We start from the raw sequence: 26,996 nt of genomic DNA, 5'->3' as shown, positions 1-26,996 counted from the left end.
CATGTTTTGAAGACCTGCCCCGCAAGTCTTGCAGGCACACCTGCGCCCCAAGCAACGGCTGATGCATGTGGGTGGCCTGCCCTCTGGCAGCGGACCAGATGATCTGCTGTTCTAGTCGGACTGCTCCAGGGCCACTCAGACAGGAGGAAGAAACTACAGTTTTTGCTGTAATCCTTGCTGAGTGCCTAAGGCAGTAGCTGATCTACACCCCATTGGAGACCCAGAAACGAGGACATCTAGTGGTCTGTGGGAGATGACACCAGATTTCCACCACGTGCATAAGGGACACATTCAACGGGAATATTCAGTGAGCGCCAAAGCTTTGCTGCACCAAGACCCGGCCCATAAACGTGTCTCCTGCACAGCAACTCTTCCTTTATAGACAAAGAGAGCCCCCCCAGTGACACCAACAACAATCAAGACTTAACTATACAAAGGAGGACCAAGATGGAGGCATAGGGCGGAAGCATGATTGTTGACTTCCACAACAACTTTGAGACTACGACAAGAGAGCAGAGCAGACACCATCCAAGACCACCATAGGGCTGGCTGAGTAGATGCTCTACAACTAGAATAAAAGAGGGGTATGTGGGATGATGCTGATGCCGGTGACCCAAAGACCACACTTTAAGAACTACGGCTCAGGCGACACAAAAGAACTATGGTTCAGGCGATACAACAGCAGCCTGGAACGTGCTCGGCGCAGTTCCCCCGGCGGTCTCCGGCTGAGGGGACGGCTCCACTGGCAGCCAAGCACGGACAGACGAGCCCCTATGAGACATGGGGTGGGAGACTCCGCGCTTGCTGACCTCTGAGTCCGTCAAGAATCTCAACGCCCCGGAAGCGGCCAGGTGCGCATGCTCGGCGACCGGCCACCTATGCAGACCCAAGGGCCGACGCAGCGACGCCAGACTGGCCCACCGCCATGCACCGGGTGCACCGGAACTTCGCCGAGCCGCCGCCCGACGAGTTCTGCAGCAGCCATACTGGAGCTCTGGAAGGATGGCCAGGGGAATTGCTGAGGGGGGATTGACCGGCAGGAATTGGGATCGGGAAGACGGGGCCCCGCTGAGACCCGGGTGCGGGCGGGGTTGCGCGCCTCTGGACTCGGATGTGGTCACACGCCTCTGGGTATAAGTGAGGCCTCACGTCCCTGGGTCTAGGTGAGGCCACATGCCCCTGGGTCCAGGTGAGGCCGGACTCCGGGTCCGGGTGAGGCCAAGTGCCCCTGGACCCGGATGACGCTGGACCCCATGCCCGGGCGAGGCCAAGCGCCCCTGGGTCTGGGAGAGCCCACACACCCCTGGGGCCAGGCGAGACCATGTGTCCCTGGATCCGGGTGAGGCTGCGTGCACCTAGGCCCGGGTGAGCCCAAGTGGCCCTGGGTCTGGGAGAGGCCAAGCGTCCCTGGGTCCGGGTGAGACCATGTATCCCTGGATCCGGGTGAGGCCTCGTGCACCTAGGCCCGGGTGAGGCCACGTGCCCCTGGGTCTGGGAGAGGCCAAGCGTCCCTGGGTCCGGGCGAGACCATGTGTCCCTGGATCCGGGTGAGGCCTCGTGCACCTAGGCCCGGGTGAGCCCAAGTGGCCCTGGGTCTGGGAGAGGCCAAGCGTCCCTGGGTCCGGGTGAGACCATGTGTCCCTGGATCCGGGTGATGCCTTGTGCACCTAGGCCCGGGTGAGCCCAAGTGGCCCTGGGTCTGGGAGAGGCCAAGCGTCCCTGGGTCCGGGTGAGACCATGTGTCCCTGGATCCGGGTGAGGCCTCGTGCACCTAGGCCCGGGTGAGCCCAAGTGGCCCTGGGTCTGGGAGAGGCCAAGCGTCCCTGGGTCCGGGTGAGACCATGCGTCCCTGGATCCGGATGAGGCCTAGTGCACCTAGGCCCGAGTGAGCCCAAGTGGCCCTGGGTCGGGGAGAGGCCAAGCGTCCCTGGGTCCGGGTGAGACCATGTGTCCCTGGATCCGGGTGAGGCCTCGTGCACCTAGGCCCGGGTGAGCCCAAGTGGCCCTGGGTCTGGGAGAGGCCAAGCATCCCTGGGTCCGGGTGAGACCATGTGTCCCAGGATCCGGGTGAGCCCTCGTGCACCTAGGCCCGGGTGAGCCCAAGTGGCCCTGGGTCTGGGAGAGGCCAAGCGTCCCTGGGTCCGGGTGAGACCATGTGTCCCTGGATCCGGGTGAGGCCTTGTGCACCTAGGCCCGGGTGAGCCCAAGTGGCCCTGGGTCTGGGAGAGGCCAAGCGTCCCTGGGTCCGGGTGAGACCATGTGTCCCTGGATCCGGGTGAGGCCTCGTGCACCTAGGCCCGGGTGAGCCCAAGTGGCCCTGGGTCTGGGAGAGGCCAAGCATCCCTGGGTCCGGGTGAGACCATGTGTCCCAGGATCCGGGTGAGGCCTCGTGCACCTAGGCCCGGGTGAGCCCAAGTGGCCCTGGGTCTGGGAGAGGCCAAGCGTACCTGGGTCCGGGTGAGACCATGCGTCCCTGGATCCGGATGAGGCCTCGTGCACCTAGGCCCGGGTGAGCCCAAGAGGCCCTGGGTCTGGGAGAGGCCAAGCGTCCCTGGGTCCGGGTGAGACCATGTGTCCCTGGATCCTGATGAGGCCTCGTGCACCTAGGCCCGGGTGAGCCCAAGTGGCCCTGGGTCTGGGAGAGGCCAAGCGTCCCTGGGTCCGGGTGAGACCATGTGTCCCTGGATCCGGGTGAGGCCTCGTGCACCTAGGCCCGGGTGAGCCCAAGTGGCCCTGGGTCTGGGAGAGGCCAAGCGTCCCTGGGTCCGGGTGAGACCATGTGTCCCTGGATCCGGGTGAGGCCTCGTGCACCTAGGCCCGGGTGAGCCCAAGTGGCCCTGGGTCGGGGAGAGGCCAAGCGTCCCTGGATCCGGGAGAGACCATGTGTCCCTGGATCCGGGTGAGGCCTCGTGCACCTAGGCCCGGGTGAGCCCAAGTGGCCCTGGGTCTGGGAGAGGCCAAGCGTCCCTGGGTCCGGGTGAGACCATGTGTCCCTGGATCCGGGTGAGGCCTCGTGCACCTAGGCCCGGGTGAGCCCAAGTGGCCCTGGGTCTGGGAGAGGCCAAGCGTCCCTGGGTCCGGGTGAGACCATGTGTCCCTGGATCCGGGTGAGGCCTCGTGCACCTAGGCCCGGGTGAGCCCAAGTGGCCCTGGGTCGGGGAGAGGCCAAGCGTCCCTGGGTCCGGGTGAGACCATGTGTCCCTGGATCCGGGTGAGGCCTCGTGCACCTAGGCCCGGGTGAGCCCAAGTGGCCCTGGGTCTGGGAGAGGCCAAGCGTCCCTGGGTCCGGGTGAGACCATGTGTCCCTGGATCCGGGTGAGGCCTCGTGCACCTAGGCCCGGGTGAGCCCAAGTGGCCCTGGGTCTGGGAGAGGCCAAGCATCCCTGGGTCCGGGTGAGACCATGTGTCCCAGGATCCGGGTGAGGCCTCGTGCACCTAGGCCCGGGTGAGCCCAAGTGGCCCTGGGTCTGGGAGAGGCCAAGCGTCCCTGGGTCCGGGTGAGACCATGCGTCCCTGGATCCGGATGAGGCCTCGTGCACCTAGGCCCGGGTGAGCCCAAGAGGCCCTGGGTCTGGGAGAGGCCAAGCGTCCCTGGGTCCGGGTGAGACCATGCGTCCCTGGATCCGGATGAGGCCTCGTGCACCTAGGCCCGGGTGAGCCCAAGTGGCCCTGGGTCTGGGAGTGGCCAAACGTTCCTGGGTCTGGGTGTGACCATGTGTCCCTGGATCCGAGTGAGGCCTCGTGAACCTAGGACCGGGTGAGGCCACGTGCCCCTGGGTCTGGGAGAGGCCAAGCGTCCCTGGGTCCGGGTGAGACCATGCGTCCCTGGATCCGGATGAGGCCTCGTGCACCTAGGCCCGGGTGAGCCCAAGTGGCCCTGGGTCTGGGAGAGGCCAAGCCTCCCTGGGTCCGGGTGAGACCATGTGTCCCTGGATCCAGGTGAGGCCTTGTGCAACTAAGCCCGGGTGAGGCCACGTGCCCCTGGGTCTGGGAGAGGCCAAGTGTCCTTGGGTACGGGTGAAGCCGGATCCTGGGTCCGGGTGAGGCCGTGCGCCCCTGGATCCATCCGGGTGAGGCTGGGTCCCAGGCCCGGGTGAGACCACGCGCCCCTTGGGTATGGGTGAGGCCACGTGCCCCTTAGTCCAGGTGACGCCGTGCCCCTGGGATCGGCCGAGACCAAACCAGAGGGAGTCAGACCTCCATTACCACCATTTGTCCACCACCCAGAGCTGAGGGGTCAGTGCTGACATGTACACATAAGGAACTACTGGACATCGAAATTGGGTCTCAAAAGAACTGTTGGTCCAGGGGGAAGCTCGCTACAGATTGATTCATTTGCCTGTCAGCATAAATATTATTGCTCGTCTCACATTCAGTTCTTATTAGTATATATCTAGTGACATTTTATCTCGTTCATCTAGAGGAAATGATGAACAACATAGACTGAGGAACAAGAACAGAACCAGAAGCAAGGAGGCATCGATCGGACTATCGGGCCTCAGAGGGAGGATACGGGAGGGTAGGGGGAGGGTGGGGGGAGGGGGAGAGTTCAACCAAAGGACCTGTATGCATGCATATAAGCCTATCCAACGGTTAAGTTCAACAGGGGATTGGGCCATGCGTGGGGAGAGGGGTGGGATGGGAATGGGGGGATGAGGACAAATATGTGACACCTTAATCAATAAAGAAATTAAAAAAAAATAAATAAAAATAAGACTTTCCTTAAAAAAAAAAAAAAAAAAAAAAAAAAAAGAATAAAATTAAGTCACTCTCTTCTAATTGGAAACAGCTAACCATAGGGTTTCAAACTATTAATGTAGAGACACCCTTTTTAAATATGAGGAAGCCTGCACAGGGAGGTTAATTTTTTAAGATCATACAGCTAGTGAAGGGAGAGGTCTGAATTCAAACCCGAGACACTGTACCTGACACTCTACCCTGACAACGCCTGCTCTCTTTCTGCTGCCCCGCCCTCAAAGCGCTCCAGTGGGAACCCTGAGGGTGAAGGCTTATATAAGCTTCTCTTCCAGGTACCTGAAATCCGGTAATAAATAATGCGGGGTGCTTATGAATCTCCTTAATGTGTAAATTTCCTTGTTCTACTTAGAGCTTTCTGCACGTAGACAAGATTAATGCTTGTCCCAAACTGATTTGCACATCACACAGGGATATTTCAGGGGAGAGGAAAGTCAACACTCGCCACACCCGCTGCCTTGGTGCTGAGCCTGGTTCAATCTAGGTTACCAATCAACAAGCTCCAAAAGCAAACCACCTTGGTCCTCTTTAGGAAATAAGTGGGACAGCACTTAACGAACAATTGATTATCCCTGAGAAATATCAGGTCTTTGAAGAGATTCCACAGTCACTGTGAGGAATCCAGAAACGGCATTAATTAATTGAATCCATGTCTGTTCAGGGAACTAAACAACTTTACTACTTCAGAGAAATATCTGCACAAAAAAAAAACCCTGAAAATGCTAATCAGTTATTTGGCTCTCTTATCTAGATAATGCCAGAAAAATCCAGATTTTTGGCATAGTTTAGTTTTAACTTGAGAACATAGCATTTAACTCAACTATATTATTGTTCACCAACATTAAAATGAACAATTCTGCTTCTTACCATACTCTAAAACATTTAGCGAAGTATTTTATCTTCCTTGTACACATTGGTGACTTTTATTTGTATAAGAGTTCATTTGGGCCAAATCTGAGGACAATTGCTGGGAGGCAAAGTGCTCCCACTGGTAACTTTTTAAAGTCAGGAAGTGAATGATCCCTCAGTTCTTAGCCTCAATGAAATCAGCTGGTTGTGTGCAGTGGATGTGGCCCCTTCAATAACAGAAAAATCCAGATTTTTTTTTAAAAGAAAGCTAATGGGTGAAATGGGTGAAGGTTGTCAAAAGATATAAACTTCCAGTTATAAGATAAATAATTCCTGGGAATGTAATGTACAGCATAGTGACTCTTATTAACAATACTGTATTGTGTATTCAAAAGTTGCTGTGAGATAAATCTTACAAGTTCTCGTCACAAGAAGACAAATTTTGTCAATATGAATGGTGATGGATGCTAACTAAACTTGTTGTGGTTATTATTTCACAACATGTACATATATCAAATTATGTTGTACACCTAATACAATGTTATATGCTGATTAAATCAATGTAGAAAGAATAGCTCTGGAGCTCATTGTGTATCGCAAGATAAATTTTAAGTATGTAGATCTGGTCTGAGATTTCAATGGCATTAGATGGGAATCTTCTGGAGTGAGCAATGAGTGTTTTTTTAAGTCAGCCTTCAGCTGACTGTTACATAAAGTCTTAGTCGGTCTTGATTAGAATCTGTCTAGCAGTCTTTGGGGAACTGAGATACAGATGGCATATACCAGTGATGCTGTAGGATTATGTGAGACACAGTAAAAAAAAAAAAAAAAAATGTTTTAACCAGAAAAGTAAAACAGAATAAAATCTAATTACATGGAGTTTCTCTTAAAACAAAAATTGATTGAGTTCTGCCCAAAGTGGCTTGTTGTTTCCTGTGCCAGGAACTACTGTGCAGGCCCAGCAGGAAGTGTGCTACAGAGCAGGATCGCATTTCACCCTTGTTTTATGGTTCATTTCACTTATTTAATGCAATCCGAGAACCTGTAAAAGGAACATGTTAGAAGGAGGGAATAGGCTTTTTGTCTTGTTTGGTTTTGTTTTGTTTTTTTAAGTTTCTTTGAATCAAAACATTTGTTTTTACAAGGTGCTTGGAGTCCCAGAGAAGCAGGACTCCCAGCGTTGCATGGTGAAGACATTTCTCTTTGTCACAAAACGTAAAGCAAGACACGGAGTTGAGTTATGTCTAGCATTGAGTTATGCCTTTCCTTGCTGTCCTAATCACGCAGTCTTAAACCTGAAGAATTACAACCATGCCCATGAATGGTCTAAATCATTTTGAATCCATATAAGCTCCTCCTCTAGGGTCTCTAACTTGATAAAGAGCCCCTGATGGTGGGGGGGGAGGACCGGGGGGGAAAGGAATATGTTTAAGGTGCACAATCGCGATTCATTTGTCAAGCAAAAGAATGAGTTCATTTGGCTCTACTGCTTGAAGATGTGTGAACTGAACAGCTGGATTTCCTTGCGGTGGCAGACGCCGCTCCTCACACGCTGTCTGTTTTCCTCTCCAGAGACCTCAGCATGAACAACATCAGTCAGCTGCCCCCGAGTCCTCTGCACAGCCTCCGCTTCCTAGAGGAGCTGTAAGTATCACTGTGGCCACGATGCGTCCAGTCAACGCTGGACACATTCTTGTGTTTGTCTCTCAGACTTACTGTGGGAACCAGATAAAACAAGGCAGAGAAGCTGTCAGCACCAACAATTTTGGCACATGAGGAAGCACTTAGTTGGGAGGGGGAAATAGAAGAATTGCTTGTGATTCTGGAAATCAACTTATAAAAGAGTTTACCATGAGGCTACGGCATTCTAAGGTGAGACTGGGCCAAACAAATTAAAATTTTAAAACAAAGGCCGTTTAAAAGAGCTGGATGGCTCTTTGGAAATAGTTAAGCAGCAGGATATTAAAAGTTTGAATACTGGTTCATGTTTATTAAAATAGTAAGAAAAGCTATAATCAAAACCAAAAACTGCTGCTTGGTTCGGTTTGGGTCAGGGAGTCCATATTTCATAGCACCAAAGCTTTTTTGTCCTGATCACTTTTAATTACTGTTTTTTCTAGTAATTTAGCTTCCCTCAAGGCTTGAACAGAAAAAACATGAAATCCACGACAGACTTAGAACCATGCTCTCCCAAACTCACTGTGGGGGGAAAAAATTAAATTAAAAACGAAGAAGCTAAATTGGTTAATGATACACAGAGGAATCTTCATTAAGTCCCGTAATCAATTTCCAGAAGATGAAAAAGAACTGTATAAACCAAAAATCTGCATTTAAAAATTCATTTGATCCTCTTACCCTTTTGAGTGATGGGGACTAAGGAAGTGAAGTACCATGGTAGTCTTCATGAAGAAAGTTTGGCACCATCCGTTTGAGTAAATCCTCTGATTTCTGATTAAAGGAATTGTTTAGGCAATGACCTCTTTTTAAAATACTTTTTAAAAATAAATCCTAAAAGTCAGGGTCCAATTTGGGGAGTAATTTAAATTGTTGATGCACCACACGATCCACTGTGGGAGGTGGAAAGAATGTTCCATCACAATCAAATGACACTACATCAATCTCTTTTTCCCCAAGAAGAAAATATTCAAATTTCTCCCCTTTAGTTTATATTTATTTATTTTGGTAGCATTATATTTTTAACAAATGCTATTGTTGTAATACTTAAATCAGCTGAATGTACCTGCATTGGTATGGAGGAGTTTGCTGGGGAGGCTTAGATTACTGGACTGTACAGTAGGTTTTACTCATTCAATGAATGGGTTTTCACTGTGGGTTATCCAGGAGCCTCTTTTTTTCTTCTTTTCTTTTATCTCTGGCCTTTTGTTTGTTTGTTGTTGTTTTTTTGTTGTTGTTAATCCTCACCCGAGGATATTTTTCCTTAGAGAGAGTGGAAGGCAGAGGGTGAGACAGAGAAACATCAATGTGAGAGAATCACATCGATTGGTTGCCTCCCACATGCACCTGCAACAGAGGTGCGTTCCCTTGACTGGAATCAAACCTGCAACCCTTCAGTCCACGGGCCCATGTTCTATCCACTGAGCCAAACCAGCTAGGGCTATGTCTGGCCACTCTTGTGACTAAAATTTAACCTTCATCAAGGTTGGGATCATGTCTGTCTTCATCATAGCTGGTATGCAATACATGATAAATTTTTGATGAATGAAAAAATGAACTAATAAGAAAGCAAGTGTGTAAAAGGAGCTTCTTATACAAGTTAGCTGCCTTAGAAAAAAGTAACAGATTAGTTGACATTAGCCAATATTTTTTAAGATTAATTTTAGTAAATTTCAAACATCAGTGTTATTTTCTAATTTACATCCTTATCCTCCCACGCCCACCATAATTAATATACAATAGTCCTCTTTATCCTCATATTTTTTAAGACATTCATTTCCTATTCTTTTCTCTTTAATTTCCTTATAATATGTAATGGAAGAAGGACACCCCAACTTAATACCACAAACTAAATCAATAAATAATTCACTTCCCCAAGGACTTTATTTAATAGAATTCCTCCCTCAATGAGCCAACTTATTCAAAATAACTCCTTTCTTTGTGAAGTGAATGTTCATTTTCTTCCAAGGACAGTTTTTGAAAAGACAATTGAGAAAAATCAGGAAGAAAGAGAGGGAGGGAACTACTATTTGAAAATGCTGTTTTTCTGAATTGTCTTTTTTTATATCTCTGGAAACTCCATCAAGTATCTTGACCATGGAATCAGAATTTCAGAAATAGAGGACACCTTTTTAAGACTGTTCATTCCATTTTCTCATTCTGTTCTTGAATTCCCTCTGCTGATCTGGCCAACTTGCTGAATTTAAAGACCACTTTCCCCATATATAATTCTGTGTTGCATCTAACATGTTTTGAAGACATCATTATTTATTTAGTGGCAAAAAGGGGATAGTATTTATAGAACCTGGAAAAATGATCAACTCTGCTTGGTTTATTACTTTATTCCCCAGGCTAAATTTATGGGTTGCCTTTGTTACGTTGTTAATTGTTTCTTTAGAGTTAGCTATGTTTAAGTCTATGTTCTCTTCTAGAATATAAAATCTTCAAATTAATATAATTATAATGACAACAATAATAGTTTATATTGTACAAAATATTTTACCCATACTATCAAACTGAATCTTCTTAATAACCCCATAAAGTTAGATATTAATTCCAGTTCACAGATTTTTTGAAAATATATTTTTATTGATTTCAGAGAGGAAAAGAGAGGGAGAGAGAGATAGAAACATCAATGATGAGAAAGAATCATTTATTGGCTGCTTACTGCACAGCCCACACTGGGGATCAAGCCCACAGCCCAGGCATGCACCTTCACCGGGAATTGAATCGTGACCTCCTGGTTCATAGGTCAACACTCAACCACTGAGCTATACCAGCTGGGCCAGTTCACATATTTTTTTACAAAACTAAAGTACAGAGAAATGAGGAACTTACCCAAGACAATGAAGTCAGAATGTGCCAGAGCTAAGATTCAAACTCACTTTCGGAGGCAGACTCAGAAAGTAGGAAGAAGTTCAGGAATTACGTATTTAATCAGTGCTTTTCTTTCCCTCGACAGTGCCTAGCACAGTGGTTTACACAGTGGAAAACTTTATCTTACCTTATAATAGACAAATATGCAAATTGACCGCACCTTTGCTACGCCCAAGCTACGCCCACCAGGAAACCGTTGCAGGGACGTTGGGGTGTGGCGGAAAAGCCTCCACCCGAGTCTTTCCCGGCCTTGGGCACCAGTGGGGAGCCTGCACGGATTGCAGGAAACCACTGGGGGTCGGCTCCTGCGATCCTTAGCAGGGATGCTGGGTGCGGCCGAGCCCAAGGCCGCAGCCCGGGCCAAGCCCGACCCTGAAAGAAGGCAGAAGGCGGTGGCCACAGCCAAGGCCTGGGTCCCCGGTGCCGGCAGAACACTGGTGCAGGCAGCCAGGTGAATTAAGGTCTATTGCACGAATCTTCGTGCAAACGGGCTACTAGTTTTTATATATATACTAGAAGCCTGGTGCACGAAATTCGTGCACAGGGGGCAGGGGGTGTCCCTCAGCTGGTAAGATCAGGCCTAAACGGGCAGTCGGACATCCCTCTTACAATCCAGGACTGCTGGCTCCCAACTACTCACCTGCCTGCCTTCCTGATTGCCCCTAACCACTTCTGCCTGCCAGCCTGATCACCCCCTAACCACTCCCCTGCCAGCCTGATTGATGCCTAACTGCTCCCTTGCCAGCCTGATTGCCCCTAACTGTTCTCCCCTGCAGGCCTGTTCCCCCCCAACTGCTCTCCCTGCAGGCCTAGTCACCCCCAACTTCCCTCCTCTGCTGGCCTGGTCACCCCTAACTGCCCTCCCCTGCAGGCCTGATTGCCCCCAACTGCCCTCCCTTGCAGGCCTGGTCCCTCCCAACTGCCCATCCCTGCTAGCCATCTTGTGGTGGCCATCTTGTGTCCACATGGGGGCAGCCATCTTGTTTGTTGGAGTGATGGTCAATTTGCATATTACTCTTTTATTAGATAGGATATTAGAGGCCCGATGCACAAAATTCGTGCAAGAGTAGGCCTTTTTTCGCCCGGCTGCCAGCACCGGTTTCCCTCTGGCACCCAGGACCCGGGCTTCCCTCGCAGCCCTGGCTTCATCTGGAAGGACGACCGCTCTAATTAGCATATTATGCTTTTATTATTATAGATTATTATAGATATATTTTTTTATTGATTTCAGAGAGAAAGGGAGGAGAGAGAGAGAGAGAGAGAGAGAGAGAGAAACATTAATAATGAGAGAGAATCATTGATCAGCTGCCTCCTGCATGCCCCCTATGGGGATCAATCCGGCAACCCGGGCATGTGCCCTTGACCAGAATCAAACTTGGGACCCCTTCAGTCCGCAGGCTGATGCTCTATCCACTTAGCCAAACCAGCTAGGGTTACACAATGGAACGCTTTAAAGTGTTGTTTAAACTGAGTTTCGTAATGATAGTGTGTCTGTGTATGTGTATATGTGAGGGAATGAAAGAGAGGGAATGAGAGAGAAAGGAACCAAGAGCTATCTACCTAGCAGGTAGGGATTGGATATCCAGGTTATTTATTCACTAGTGTTACATATTGGCTATGAGAAAAGTGTCATCAGAATTTTCAGGTATAAAATTTCATCAATTTACCATTGCTCAACAGGTACAAAAATCTTAATTAATGTTGTTCCATACATATGCATATAATTAAGCAGCATATTTTATATAGTATTCTAACTGAACTAACAAATGACCAACCATACAGCTAGATACAAACATTCAGATAGCTGTCATTTTGTGTGTGTGTGAATATGTACTTTTGTTATGACAATTAAGGCATTGTTCTGAAAGTATTCTTTCATTTAGTTTATTCTGCTCATCTCTATGCTTTATCTCTTTATCTATTAAATAAAACTCTCACCCCAAAACTCAATTTTTTAAAATCACAGTTAATAAATCCAAGTTACCACTCTTCCCCTTACTGTTCATTACCCAATACAGGGTGGGGCGAAAGTAAGTTTACAGTTGTTCGTATGGAAAATAATACAAGCATTAACAAATAATGATACAATAAACTCTGTGTTTTGCCTACTCACAACTGTAAACTTACTTTTGCCCCACCCTGTATATCATTTCCCTAGTTTAATTTATTTAACTATGCTTTAAACCCTGTAGACAGCCATGGTTCATTCCTCATTCATCACTGGACCTTATCAACAGTGCCATAGTTTAAAAACTTATGGACACAGACAACAGTGTGATGATTGCTGGGGGAAGGGGCATTAATCAAGGTGGAGGAGGGTATAGAAAGATAAACGGTGATGGACGGGGACTTGACTTGGGGTGGTGAACACACAGTGCGGTGTACAGATGATGTGTTGTAGAATTCTGCACTTGAAACCTGTATAATTTTGTTAATCAGTATCACCCCAATAAATTCAATGAAAAAGGGAAAAATAAAATTTGTTTTGAGTCTTTAAAAAAATAATAAAGTAGCCCTGGCCAGTTTGGCTCAGTGGATAGAGCGTCGGCCTCCAGACTGAAGGGTCCGTGGTTCGATTCTGGTCAGGGGCACATGCCTGGGTGGTGGGCTCAATCCCCAGTAAGGGGTATGCAGGAGGCAGCCAATCAATGATTCTCTCTCATTATTGATGTTTCTATATCTCTCTCCCTCTCCCTTCCTCTCTGAAATCAATAAAGATATATTTAAAAAAATAATAATAATAATAAAATAAAATAAAATCTTCCAAGAATCAATAAAGCCCTAAAGGTATTCACTGCCTTAATATTTTTTTTAAATGCATTTTAATCCTGGAGAAAATGACTACCTGGAGCAAATAGAATAAAAGCCAGAATAAAGAGGAAGAATAAGAACCATCACAGTTCATTGTCTCTTTTTCCCTCTCCTGACATTCTGGAACACTTACTACCTGTGTCACAAGTTTGGGCACATTCAGGTCTCATTTGTTATTTATTTTTTATAAATCTACAAGGTAACCAGACATGCACAGGTCAAATGTCCTGCTGGTGCAATGTGAGACCGAGAACTTAAAAAAAAACACACATATCTGACTTGAGTGTGGAGGCTGCTACTGTGTAGAGGCAGAAGCCCCGGACTCCTGTGCTATGCTGACTCCGCCACTTACTAGCTAATCATCCACTTGACCTCCCTGGGCCTTGGGGGATAATGGGAAGAGCTGCTGCTTCCTGCCTGTGTTTTGGGATGTTTCTGAGGACCAGATGAAGTGCTGATGAAAGAACTTTGGTAAACTAATTTACATATTTGGTTGTATTCGTAAAATGAAAACACTTTAAAGAAGCTTGTAACTTCCTCTTTTCCTAGTTCATGAGCTTGATTTTGCAGTAATCCCAGGTATCCAGGACGTGTGAAGGAAAAGCTATTTCCAACTATGAGCTTTAATAGATATAGACAACAAATGCAGACAGTTCTTTACCCAATTTTAACATCCTGGGCAATAGTTGCATTTCTCTCCAACAGCATCTCCCCCGGTTCAGTTATTCAGTTCCACGAGGGACGTTGTGTTAACATTTGCTATGTGGACACGTACAAGATCCTACACTTGGTCCATTAGAGTGTGGTGCAGATGTTAGGAGCTGTCACTAATGCTGACAGCTACCAGTTCCATTACACTTAGGTTGGTAGTCCGATTGAACCAGAGGGAAAATGAGCCGTTGCCATTTTAAACAGTCTATGTTTTTTTATTTCCAAGCGATATTTATTTAACAATATTCCCAGATTCTAATGCTTTTGGAATCAAGTGCTCGATTTAAGAAGGGAACATGAGAAGCTCTAGGGAGGTCAGTATCTAAGTTACTATTGTTCCCTGGCCCTGTTTGCTCATATTATGGTTGGCCTTGAAGAATCTTTATATAAATAGTAGGTATCTGTGATGGCAGATGAAATTTGTAAGGAGAGATACCACCAAACTTCCTGCAAGCACAAGCTACGCTTGCTACTTCTACTTCCTCATCATGTTGCTGAAAATGGTTAGAGCTGTCCTGCCTGTCTTTTGAGATTTTTTTCCCTGAGGATTAAGTGAAAGGATGATGAAAGAACTTTAGTAAACTGCAATTTACATACTGGATTGTGTTAGTAAAATGAAAACACCAACATGCCCATGAATAGCCTTCCTGCCCCTGGGCTTTGGCAATGCTCAATCTCTAGTCATCATAGATCTGGCAACTGATGATGAATGCTGCTTCTTTGAAATTCTTTTTTTCTCTAGTGTTATGTCATGGTAATTGTTTTGCTTCTCTTCCAAATGTCTATCCATACAGGATATAGGCATTTAGATATCTGTGTCTGTGTACGTATGTAGTATATGTGTATATGTGTATGTGTGTGTGCATGAATATGTATGTATTTATATGTATGCATGTGTGTATGTATATAAATTTTATAATATATACACATTTTTGTTGTGATAATTAGGGCACTATTCTGAAAGTGCCCTACCTCTCTGCCTCCTCTTCTTTTGCCTTTTAGCATTCCTTTCTTCTCCACTCCCAACTCTTATAAAATGTAGACATTCCCCTCATTTCTGCACTTAGTTTTATTGTATCCTTTCTCAGTATTTTTTCAATTAATTCATTCAACATATATTGATTGAGCCACTGGGAACATAAGAATGAATAGGACTCGCCCTAGCTGGTTTGGCTCAGTGGATAAAGCATCAGCCTGTGGACTGAAGGGTTCCAGGTTCGATTCCGGTCAAGGGCACATGCCTGGGTTATGACTCAATCCCCAGTGTGGGGAGTGCAGGAGGCAGCCAATCAATGATTCTCTCTCATCATTGATGTTTCCATCTCTCTCTCCCTCTCCCTTCCTCTCTGAAATCAATAAAAATATATTTTTTTTTAAAAAGAGTGAATAGGGCCGAAACCAGTTTGGCTCAGTGGATAGAGCATCAGCCTGTGGACTCCAGGGTCCCAGGTTCGATTCTGGTCAAGGGCATGTACCTTGGTTGCGGGCACATCCCCAGTAGGGGGTGTGCAGGAGGCAGCTGGTCGATGTTTCTCTCTCATCTACATTTCTAGCTCTCTATCTCTCTCCCTTCCTCCCTGTAAAAATCAATAAAATATATTTTTTAAAAAAAAGAGTGAATAGGACTTAACTACGGTTCATTCATTCATTCAAGAAATGCCCGCCCTGGGGAGCTTACAGTCTAGTAGAGGAGACAGATAATAAGCAAGGAGACATGCACGTATGATATTTGATTGTGACAAGAATGATGAAGAACACAAACACGGTTAGGTAGAGAATAATTAACAAGGGATGACAGGAGAGAAAGTCTCTCTAAGAAGGTGACATCTAAACTGAGATCAGGAGGATGAGGACGAGTTGGTGGTCCTATGCGCAGGGGTGGAGTGGTTCTGGCAGGGGAACAATGTGAGCAGAGTCCCTGAGATAGGAAATATGTGGAATGTTTGTGGATCTGAAAGAAGATCAGTGTGGCTGAAGCAGAGGGAGAGGGAGAGGCAGGGACATGGGATGGGTTGGAGAAGAGGCCCAGAACAATCAGACAATGTGTAAGAGCAATGGGAAGCCACTGGTTGGTTGTATGCAACTTATTGAAACAATAGGATTTATGATTTTTTTAAATGTTCTGATTTCTGTATGCAAAATATATTGGGGAATTATGGAAGCAGAGAAACCCATTAGGAGGCTGTAGACCAGTCAGAAGATAATTGCAGTTATTTGAGCAGGAAACCCAAAATTTGAACTATTTCTGCTATATGGATGAGCCCCCTAAATCAATATTCCTAATTCAGATCTCTTTTGTCTTTACCTGCTAGATAGGCCAGTAATTCCCAAAATATGGTCCCTGGGCCAGCAGCCTTGTCACCACCTGTGAGCTTGTTAGGAAGGTAAATCCTGTGTTCCACCCCAAACTAGTGAATCAGAAATTTGGAATTGAGCTCAGGAACCTGGAATCAATAAAAATATATTAAAATATATTAAAATATATATATATAAATATATTAAAATATTATATATCCAGGTGAACTTTCCTCCTGCCTTTCCTGCTTTCTGATTATCCAAACTTGTGATTACTATGTCTGTCATTCAGCCAGACATAGTAATCACATATCAGCCAATATCAAAGTCCTAAAGCTAGTCATCCCACATTGTCTTTCCATTTGTTTACTCTATTTTATCACCACCTAGTCCAGGTTCTTATTATCTCTTCTGGATAACTGTTAAAATTCATTAACTATCCCTGGCCAGCATGGCTTAGTGGTGAGAGTGTTAGTCTGAGTACCAAAGGGTTGCTGGTTCGATTCCCAGTCAAGGGCACGTACCTGGGTTGCAGGTTTGATCTCTGGCCCTGGTCAGGATGTGGGAGGCAACCAATCGATGTGTCTTTCTAACGTCCATGTTTCTCTTTCTCTATCTTTTTCCCGCTTCTTTCCACTCTCTCTAAAAATCAATGAAAAGAATATCCTTGGGTGAGGATTAACAAAAAATAAAATAAAAATAAAATCCATTAACTAATCACCTCTCCTAATTAATGAGTGAATCATTGTCTCTGGGGATGGTTAACTTATCAATATTAGATTATGTGAGGACCAGTTCAGAGTTTCCCACCTTGAATGTACATTGGAATCACCTGGAGCATTTTTAAAATTAACTAATCACCAGGGCTTATTCCCAGAGATTATGATTTAATGGGTCTCAGTGGGACCCAGACATCATTTTTTAAAGTCTACAGGGTTGGGGGTTGCTGAGACCCACTAGGATATATAGAAGCATCACAGCAGAGGAAGAGAGTCAGGGACTCATCGATTGATTGAACGTAGGCACTGAAAGGGAGCTCTGAAGGTGAGGGATGACTCTGAGTAAGGTTTTGAGATTAGATGCCAGGAGACTGATAAGGCACAGTCAATAGAAACAGGAAATTCGAGGAGAACAATTGGTATTTTGAAGACAAGAGGAGGTCTGGTTCCGGATATAATAAGTGTCAGGTGCCAGCAGGACATCCAACTGCAAATGTCAATAACGGAGAATGTGAGTCTGGAGCGTGAGGAGCCTGTTCTAGAGATAATGATGGAGAATCTTACAAAGAGGTGATTGAGGAAGGTGTTGGGGCAGATGAGGACCTTGAGAGAGGGTACAGACTCTGTGTTTCCCAGTGTGCTTCTCTACCCAGATTAAAATCACCTGAGCTGCTTATTTAAAAAATATATTTTTATTCATTTCAAAGAGGAAGAGAGAGGGAGAGAGAGACAGAAACATCAGTGATGAGAGAGAATCTTTGATCAGCTGCTTCCTGCATGCCCCACACTGGGGATCAAGCCCGAAACCAAGTATGTGCCCTGACCCGGAATTGAACTGTGACCGCCTGGTTCATAGGTCAACACTCAAACTCTGATTCACTAAATCTGGGTTTGGGTCTGGGGCTCAGAATTTTTTATGGCTCCTAAAGCAATGGTAATACACACTAAAGTTTAAACACCACTAGACAGAGAAAAAAAGAAAAGGTGTGAGAGCAGACACTTGAGAATCATCTATGTTTGGAGGATGAGAACTTAAAAAGGGGCTAGCAAGAAAAAGAAAACAACCAGTCAGTGGTAAGAGAAGTAAGATTTTATGGGATCTGGAAGCCAATGGAAGGAGGACTTTGAATAAGAAGCAGTGAACAGCCCAGCTAGCATGGCTCTGTAGTTGAGCCTTGACCTATGAACCAGGAGGTCATGGTTCAACCCCAGTCAAGGGCACATGCCTAGGTTTCGGACTTGATCCCCAATAGGGGGCGTGCAGGAGGCAGCCCATCAAAGATTCTCTCTCATCATTGATGTTTCTCTCTCTCTCCCTCTCCCCTACCCTCTGAAATCAATTTTTAAAAAAATTTTTAAGAAGCAGTAAGCAACAGTTTTGTCGATAATGAATGATGGAGCCATTCATGTTCTTGTATTATTCCTCTTTTAGACCAACACAAGCTCCAGACTAGCCTGCTTTTAAGCAAAGTTGTGGTTAAAAACCCAAAATTTAGAACCAAACTGCTATGTTGAACTAAATTCTCTTGTGTAAACGTTTTTATGTAAGCATGAGCAAATCACCTGACCTCTCCTAGGCTCACTTTCCCGACTGTAAAAGGGGACTAGTCATGTCACTTTTTTAATATAATTATAATAATTAAACATCACAATGTTTATCAAGTACTTAACATTGTGCCTAGCACTTATGGATTGTTTGATAAAAGGCAGGCACTATTTGCATGCCTAAAAGCACTGTGTGTGGCTTTTGAAAGTGCTCAAAGAAATCAGTGGATTTAAATTTGGTAAGTGATGAAGAAGGGGTGTTCTTCAGCTGCTCCCCATCTGGCTATGTAATGACGGGCAACCATCTTGGAATAGTTATGCCAGACCTGAAGCAACTGTAGCACTACCGCCAACTGTCTTTGGAAATAAGAAAAAGTGATCAATCAATCAATATTGATTCAGCTTCTTGCTCTGGGCAGGCAGTAAGATTCTTGACCTTAGAAGGCTATCATCAAATCAGGTAGAATATAAAATTAACCTTTATAGACAGCCTTGCATAGGATACATCCACAGGAAAGTTGATTGTGGACTCAGGTAATTAAGGAAGCCTTCAGAAAGGAGTTGAAAATTGAACTTCATTAGTCTTGCGGTTAAAAATACCATAAGGTCATATGCCCACAAAAGGATCCCCCTTTTGTCCCTGAGGAGTTCATTTATTCAGTCCAGTGGGCCTTAGCCCTCGAATCTCAAAATCTGATTTTTTTAATCCTATCTAATAATGAAAACAAATGGACAACTCATAAATATACTGTTTAAGAAAACAAGATTTTTGGCTGGATTTGAGCAATTAAATATGCTTAGCTCACTGGTGGGCAGGGAGGGGAGATAACACAGTCTTTGAAAATTACAATTTCTTGAGGCATATTAGGAAAGACACTTTTTTTTTTCCAATGGGAAGGAAAACGGTTGATGGAATGTCATGATCTTTGTGTCCAAAAGGCTTCAGCAAATCTTACAAAGATGAACTCCAGAGGGCTAAACTTTAAGTACGTGGCGTGCAACTAGCATGGACATCTTATAAAAGAAAACCTACCACGGGTGGGCTTGGTCAACTTCAACAATGATACATTACTGCCAGCACAGGCAAGGTTAATCCATTACAGCGGACTTGAGTTCATCCTATTGTGTCCAACTCTGATGACCCAGACACTTTGCTTCCGTATGCATGGACCCAAAGCCAAACCATGTATGTGGTGGCCCCAGAAACAACATGAGCACTTAATCAATTGAATAGAATCATGAATAGTCTATCTCAATTGACTATTATATTTGGTTTCACTTTTTTAACTTCATTGTCTTTTGAAAGTTCCTAATTACAATATCATTATGATTTTTACTAATTTTATTTTAGGAGAATTTTTTTTTTTCAGATGGGAATGTTTTGACACCAGGAGAGAGTAAGAAACTTCAGAAATTTTATGTTTAAGTGAGAGTTTACACTTATTAGGTAAATTATAATACATAAGAGTGAAAGGAAATTTAGAAATAGTAATGGAGCCACTGAAATTAATATTGGGAAATCACAGAGAAGGAAAATAGTTTCAGCAAATGCAATAGGCAAGGGTTGGCCAGATCTTCAGAATGGGAAGAGAGAAAAAACGACTACCATTAAGCCTGATGTTAGCCCTCACCAAATTTCTAGAACAAATTAATTTAGAATATCTAGAATACGTGCTCTCTAGGTCTCGTGTACTTTGTAAAAGTTGGAAAATAAAGCAGTAACTTCTAGGAGCCAGAATGAATTTGCTAAGTAATCTGAAACGTCTTCTTTTACTTAAATCATAAGGATACCATATTCAAGTTCATTCTGCTAATTATTTAAGTAGCACTGTTGTTACATAGCTTCATGCTCCATAAGAAAAGACTAAAGTACATGAAATCGGAAAGCAACCATTTTTCATTTTACATAAAACCTTTCTGAGCTTTGATATCTTTGTCTACAAAGTGTGAATAATAAAAACCTCTGATCTACCTCCTGATGTAAAGTATGACAAAGTAATTTTAAAACATTAGTGACATGCAATAAAGAAACCTTACTATCAGTAAGAAGAAAAAAGCAGGTGGAGGGAGGAGGCGAGAGAAAAGAATAAGGATAAGCAGAACAATGAATGTGGAACAAAAACAGTTTTAGGACAGAAAAGAAACCTTAGTGGAAGAACCGTACTTCTTTTTAAATAAGGGAAATGGAATCCAGAGACGTAAAGTGGCTTGTGTTAAGTCTCACAGCAAATTCATGGTGAGAAGAAAGGAAACCAAAAATGGAAAGGAAAGAAAAGGACACAAAACAACTAAGAGTTAGAAGTCAAAAGAGTTCTCCCAAGAACTGACCTGGGAGGGCTGGTAGAATGGCCTGGCCCTCTGCTTAGCTCCGAAAATGCTGCTCTGCCTTTGGAACTTGGCCGAGGTGACCCATGTTGGACCATTATTTCTTGCTCAGTAATTTTCCCAAGGGTGCCAATCAGAAAGCAAGCAAGCACCCCCTTCTGCTCTCAGTGCTCCCCCGTTTTATCCACACATGCTTCTTTCTCTCCAGGCCAATGTCCAGCGAGGAGGAATCAGGGCCCACATCTGATTCATTTGCTCTTGTCCCTCCATTTTACAAAATCAAGCTATGCACCCACTCCCCCCCCCAAAAAAAAAAAAAAAACTTCTAGGTTACTCTACATTAGAGATCCAAATTAGTGTAAAGATTCAAAGAATATACGTTCTCAAAAATAGTTTCGTAGGTTGTTACGGCACTAAAGTGTCTAATTACTTTTTTCATTTGAAGAATATATCTACTTAATGATTTTTTTCTTTTTAATGGCAGTTAAATCAGTAATAATAGTGGTACAATATTGATCTTATATATGAAGCAGGATCTTTTTCATATGATAGAAAATTTCTTCTTATGAAGTTATATCTTATTGTAGAAATGAAGATAATGAAAGAGATAGCCCCATGAAATAATTTTAGAAACAGGGAGAAAAACAGCAACTTCTCAGCCCATTTGTATGTAGGTCTCTAGAGTCGGGACACAGTTGCCCAGAGATTTGTTGTTTCAAACCATCACAGGACTGATTTGTGTGCAGGTCTCGCTCTTTGTGTATTCATCTGAAAGTCTCTTTTTCCTATAGTTTAAAATTACTAAAACCATCCCACATGGCAAAGAAATAAGAGGGGAAGGAGGCAATGATTTCCGTAAATTGTTGTTTTTGTCCATGAGATAGATCTTCCATCAGCCCAGCAAGTAGCCAACAACACATCATAAATTCCTTTGCTTTAAGACAAACTCCCCTGATAACACAGGTCAGTGGTTCCCAAATTAGTTCTGAACACAGACTTGGGATTCTCAAAGTCCATGCCCAGAAAAGAAAAACAATTCGCGTGAAATGAGTTATGTTTCAGGAAATGTAACGGGAAGGTTTTTACCCTAACAGTAATTTAAACTAATAAGATAAATAAATACATACTTTTTTCTCTCTCTTTTTCCTTTCCAAAGTCAAGGTCTCAGAAACCATCAAGCTGCTTCATACCGTAAGCGGCAGTAAGAGTGAAGGCCCATCTCAAGGCTCTGTTCTAGAACTCAGAGATGTGCTACCGAAGTCAAGGCTGTGAACAGGAGAGTTAGGGACATTTTTGCTGTCCCTAAACAGTTACTAGTCAGTTTAGTCTGATCAGTTAAGCCATCTGTGATCGTCAACCAAGTCTGAGCCTTTCTGTGACAATAAACAACTCTTGTATGTCACGGTCATACACAATTCATTACTCCAGTTTTGTGTATAGTACTTGGGATAACCGATCAAATGCATGTGGGTTGTCTATAATGTACCAATAATATATAAAATGTTACTCTTTTTTGGCGGCCTACATTTCCCCTTGTTGCTGGTGGTTTGTGGGGTTGGATTTTTCTTTCTTCCACATCAAGTCCCACCCTTCTCGCCTCCTCCACCACAGCTGCGCTGCACCGGCATCTCCGTGTGAACTCCCTTTGTGTCTGTTTCCACTCTTGCTCTATTCTCCCCTCTACAAAGCTCCCATCTTTGTAAAGTATGTGATTATCTAACCTCTATGCTGTACACCTGAAACTAGTACAGAATAATATCGAATGTGAACTGTAATAGAAAATTAAAAGAAATTTTTAAATAAACAAGAAAGAAAAGGTCCCATCAGAAGGACCTTTTAATTTCTTTTTATTTATTTACTAGAGGCTTGGTGCATGAAATTCATGCGGGGGGGGGGGTCCCCTCAGCCCGGCCTGCACCCTCTCCAGTCCAGGAGCACTCGGGGGATGTCCAACTGATGGCTTAGGCCCGCTCTCCTCCAGCAGTCAGACATCCTTAGCACTGCCGTGGAGGCAGGAGAGGGACCCGCCATGGCTGCTGCGTTTGCCAGCCGTTAGCATCTGCCCCCTGGTGGTCAGTGCCCATCATAGCGACCAGTCATTCCATCATTTGGTTGATTTGCATATTACCCTTTTATTATATAGGATTTATTTATTTAATTTAAATTCTCTATTGTTTAAAGTATTACATATGTCTTCTTTTCCCCCCATTGACCTCTCCCTGGCCACTCCGGGGTTCTGGCTGGTGTGGCTCAGTTGGTTGGAGCATCGTCCCATACAATGGCAGGATACTTTTAAAACACAGATCTGATCACACCCCTTCCCTCTCCAGGCCCTTACTGTGGCCTCCACAGCCCTGCATGGACTGGCTCTGGACACCTCCCCAGCTTCACCCCATCGTTCTCCTGCTCGGTCACTTCACTCCAGCCGCGCTGGCGTCCTTGCATTTTCCCGACCACACCAGACACACTCCCACCTCAGGGCTTTAGCGATGCTTGGCGCAGACCTCTGCTGAAAAGCCCTCATAGCAGAGCTTTCTCCCACCGTCTTACCTGTAAGAATAAGCCCATCACCCTGGCAACTGCCCCCCACTGCTCTCTATCCCTTTGCCTAGCTTTTGTATAAAAAAAAAAAAATTGTTAAAGGAGAGTTATATATAGTGTAGGTAAGCTATTAAAGGACCTCTGTAAAATAGGTAATTTATTCTATTTCTTCTTAGGCACTTCTTTTGCCAGCTTTTTTATTAGAAATTTACAGAAAATTTTGACAAACTATAACAAAACAAGTTTTTTACCATTGTTTTTGGTTTGTGGTTTGAACTTAATTGTATTGTGTGTTTTTTTAACAACTAAATGAATTCCACATGAAGAGAACTGTGCTCACTCTCTCTCCTCTCCCTTCAAACCCACAGACGTCTTGCCGGAAACGCTTTGACATACATTCCCAAGGGAGCCTTTGCTGGCCTCTACAGTCTTAAAGTTCTGTAAGTAAACCAGGTGTGACCTGGTACATTTCTGACTTGAGCGGCAAGTGAATGCTAATTAACTTGTAAAGACTGAGTTCCTCAAATAACCTACTTGGAGCATTTGGGATAATTCATCTAAATTCAAGTCTGCCTTCATTGGTACCCCATAAAGCAATATTATTTATACCTGGCTGGATTTGTGTGAAAAAAATTCACCTCTCTTTTTCTAACTTTAATATCTAAAGTTGTTTGCCCCTAAATAACCAACTTATCAACTCAAACTTTTAAAAAAAGTATTTCATTTCCTTTTGTGGTACGATGTTGGGGAGAGTTTCTTGAATCATTTTGATCACCAAGTGAATAAACCACCGTGATGCTAACATAATGAGATCACATCTTCAAACCATTTGCAAAGTTTGTTTCCTTATGATTAAAGATCTGCTCAAAAATACCAAGTTTATGTTACAATTGTGAATAGATGTGAAAAAGCCTAGTGATTGTAGATACAATGAGTAACTATTTGATAAATATTAATTCATTGAGACTTGTAAAAGTGGGTTTTCATATTATTTAATGTCCAACTTCCCAATTTGTTTATCAGAAAAATTATTATTATTGACTACCTCCTTATTCTAGTACCCATTGTTTAATTTTCTTTCAGTTTATTCTGTGTATGGGGGGGGGGAAAGCACCTAGGTAGAGAAAATAGGTAACTCAAATTGAAAGTCATATTAGGAAAATTTTATCTCAGAGAAAATACCCTGATTTTATTTTCTTTCTTTGAGATAAAAGTTATAAACAATAAAAGGGCATTTGATATATTCCTGCTTAATAGAAATTACATTTTATTCACCTCATGGATACATAGGCTATTTAAAAAGTAGTTTAGTGTAAATATATTTGTTAAATATTAGTTAAAGATCAAATTCAATAGCAGAACCATTTTTGGTCTGCTTAGATAATTGGGTTTTGTCCCCTCAGTTTTGAATTATTTTTGCTATTAGGCAGAAATATTTTTAAATTGTAACATTGCCAAATTCTAATGTTAATTCATTATGTGGTAGAATTCTGAGTTAGAGCATCAACTTCAATACACCTATGTCTCCATGAACACAGCAAAATATTTGGAACCCTTCAAAATACATCACATAAATCAAATTTGGATAAGACAAATAAGGGAATATATTTCCTTTGTTGACTATGTACCATTAAGCATTTTGGATACTTGTTAAATTGATTATATTGGAACTGATCATCTTAATTCACTTAACAAAATGTAAGTCAGATATACTGAGCTAGAGTGTATGTGTGTCTACATATCTGTGTCTGCGTGTAAAATGTATCATCAGCCATCATAATTATATGTAAATTGTGATTATATAATTTTAATACATATAAATATATAAGAATATCTATGATTAGATATACACTAGATATGATAATTAGATAGAATTATAATTTTACATTTTTGAATTTTCATATTTGAATTACTTAAGTTTAGTATGAATTTTTATAACATTTTTTAATTTTCTAATTATATATTTCTAATTTTATCATACTGCACTAAATGTCCATGAAACTGGAGATGTTGTCTGTCTTGGCTACTGGTCTATCCTCAGCTTCTAGAACATGCCTGAATCATAGTAGACACTCAAGAAATACTGGTCGAATAAATGATCCAGAGTGATGATACAGAGAGGACAAGGGGCTTCTAGACTTGTCAACTCTTCTTCATTTTGTATGATGTAGACCTAATGCTATATGTCTATTAGTGGATTATCAGTTGCATTCGAAGCAACGTGGGCTTCTCCCTGTCAGCAGGTTTTATTTACCCAGAATACTTTTGACACACTTTGCTGCTTCTTATGGTGTATTTTGCCTAAATACTTCAGAAGCTTTGGATTAATCTGACTTAAAAATGAAAATCACAGGTTATCTCTCATGCTTGTCATTTTTATATGTACCTCCTCCCCCAGAATGGAATGTGGTGTTTAGTTAGACTCTCTCATCTCTCCTCTCCTAACCAATCAATGTCTCCTGTCTTCTACACAGTCAGGGGCTCAGCAAAGCCTGGTAAGTGTGAGACTCAAAGTGGCATTGAATGCATTGCTGCTGCAAATACAATGATCAGTAAGTGTGGTCATGCCTGAAGAGTTTACAATCTAGTGGCAGATTGTGGGATCAAGACAAATAGATCACCTGAAATTCTTTTTTTTTTTTTTTCACCTGTAATTCTTAAAGTGTGTCTAGAGCTGTGTGTAGGGCGCTGTGGAACTACAGAGCTTGAGAAGAATTTAGTCCAGTCTGATGGTCAAGGTTCAGCTTCCTAAGAGAGATGTTTCCCCAAAGAGATGACCTAGGAGCTGAATCTTGAGGGACAAGATGCGCAGAGACACAGTGGCAAGAAGTACCTGGCATATGCGGGCAGCCCAAGCAGGCTGGGGCTCAGGCATTTAGGAGGAGGTGGAGAGTATCTGGAAAAGAGCCTGGAGAAGTAGAAAGAGTCCTGGTCACATGAATCCCATATATTCTGTCAAAAAAAGCGTGGGCATTATTATGTTCTAGACACAATGAGGAGCAAAGGAAGAGATGTAAGCAAGGGAGTGGCATGTTCAGACTGCTCAGTTTAGCTAGATCACTGTCAAGGTGAGGAGGATTCAAGGGGAGCAAGACTCCTGCCAGGAATTGTGTGCACTCTTCCCTTTGCTACTTAAGGATTAATATCTAAGGAGAAGATTCAATTGTCAAAATATTTTGGAAGTATTTCAGTGTTAGAGCAATGATTCCCAACCACAGTGGTTCTTCCTGCCATAGAGTGTTTTGGAAATTTGTGAGGGTGTCTTGTTTTTCCAGATGGTATTCTTGCAGTAAGCTGTCCTGTGATGTGCAGCACAGCCCAGCATAAATTCTATCTACCACATCATACCTGACTGTTCCTCCACACCAAATGTAAATCAACAATACTTTCATACCTAATAATACTGAGAGGTTTTCTAAGAAGTTCTCATAAGACTAATACTTTGTACAGGAAAGATTAAATGGAATAAATATATTCTCTCAAAATTATTGAATAATTAATTCAGCTTTTGTATCCTGTCTATTCTAGGTATTATATGATTTCTAACCACATATTTAGTTTAAAATGCTGTTAGTGCAGTAGAACAAGTACCCCAAACACCACAAAACAATGAAAGATATATAACCATGGAAATGTAAAATTTCTTCTTACAAACAATTATTAAATAGCAGGGAAACATGAAACACAGACCTTACCCTCATGGAAACTCTCAATCTATATATATACAAAAGCCTAAGCGACCGAACGACCGAACAACCGGTCACTATGACACACACTGACCACCAGGGGACAGATGCTCAATGCACAGGGTTGGGCTCCCTCCTGTCTGGCTAGGGCCTGCAGGGATCGGTCCTGTGGGGATCGGGCCTGTGGGGATCGGGCCGAAACCAGCTA

The 26,996-nt window shown here is 43.7% G+C and overlaps 1 protein-coding gene across 1 annotated transcript in view; it reads left to right on the top strand.

The window, feature by feature from the left end:
- Positions 1-26,996, top strand: part of LGR5 (leucine rich repeat containing G protein-coupled receptor 5) — a 153,154-nt gene that overhangs the window by 65,026 nt on the left and 61,132 nt on the right. The window contains exons 2-3 of the mRNA XM_028131178.2: positions 7,177-7,248; positions 23,471-23,542. Coding sequence (XP_027986979.2) covers positions 7,177-7,248; positions 23,471-23,542 — 144 coding nt within the window. The remainder of the gene's footprint in view (positions 1-7,176; positions 7,249-23,470; positions 23,543-26,996) is intronic.

Source organism: Eptesicus fuscus, chromosome 7 (assembly GCF_027574615.1).
Source record: "Eptesicus fuscus isolate TK198812 chromosome 7, DD_ASM_mEF_20220401, whole genome shotgun sequence".
NCBI lineage: Eukaryota > Metazoa > Chordata > Mammalia > Chiroptera > Vespertilionidae > Eptesicus > Eptesicus fuscus.
This window is presented reverse-complemented; position numbering and strand designations above follow the sequence as displayed.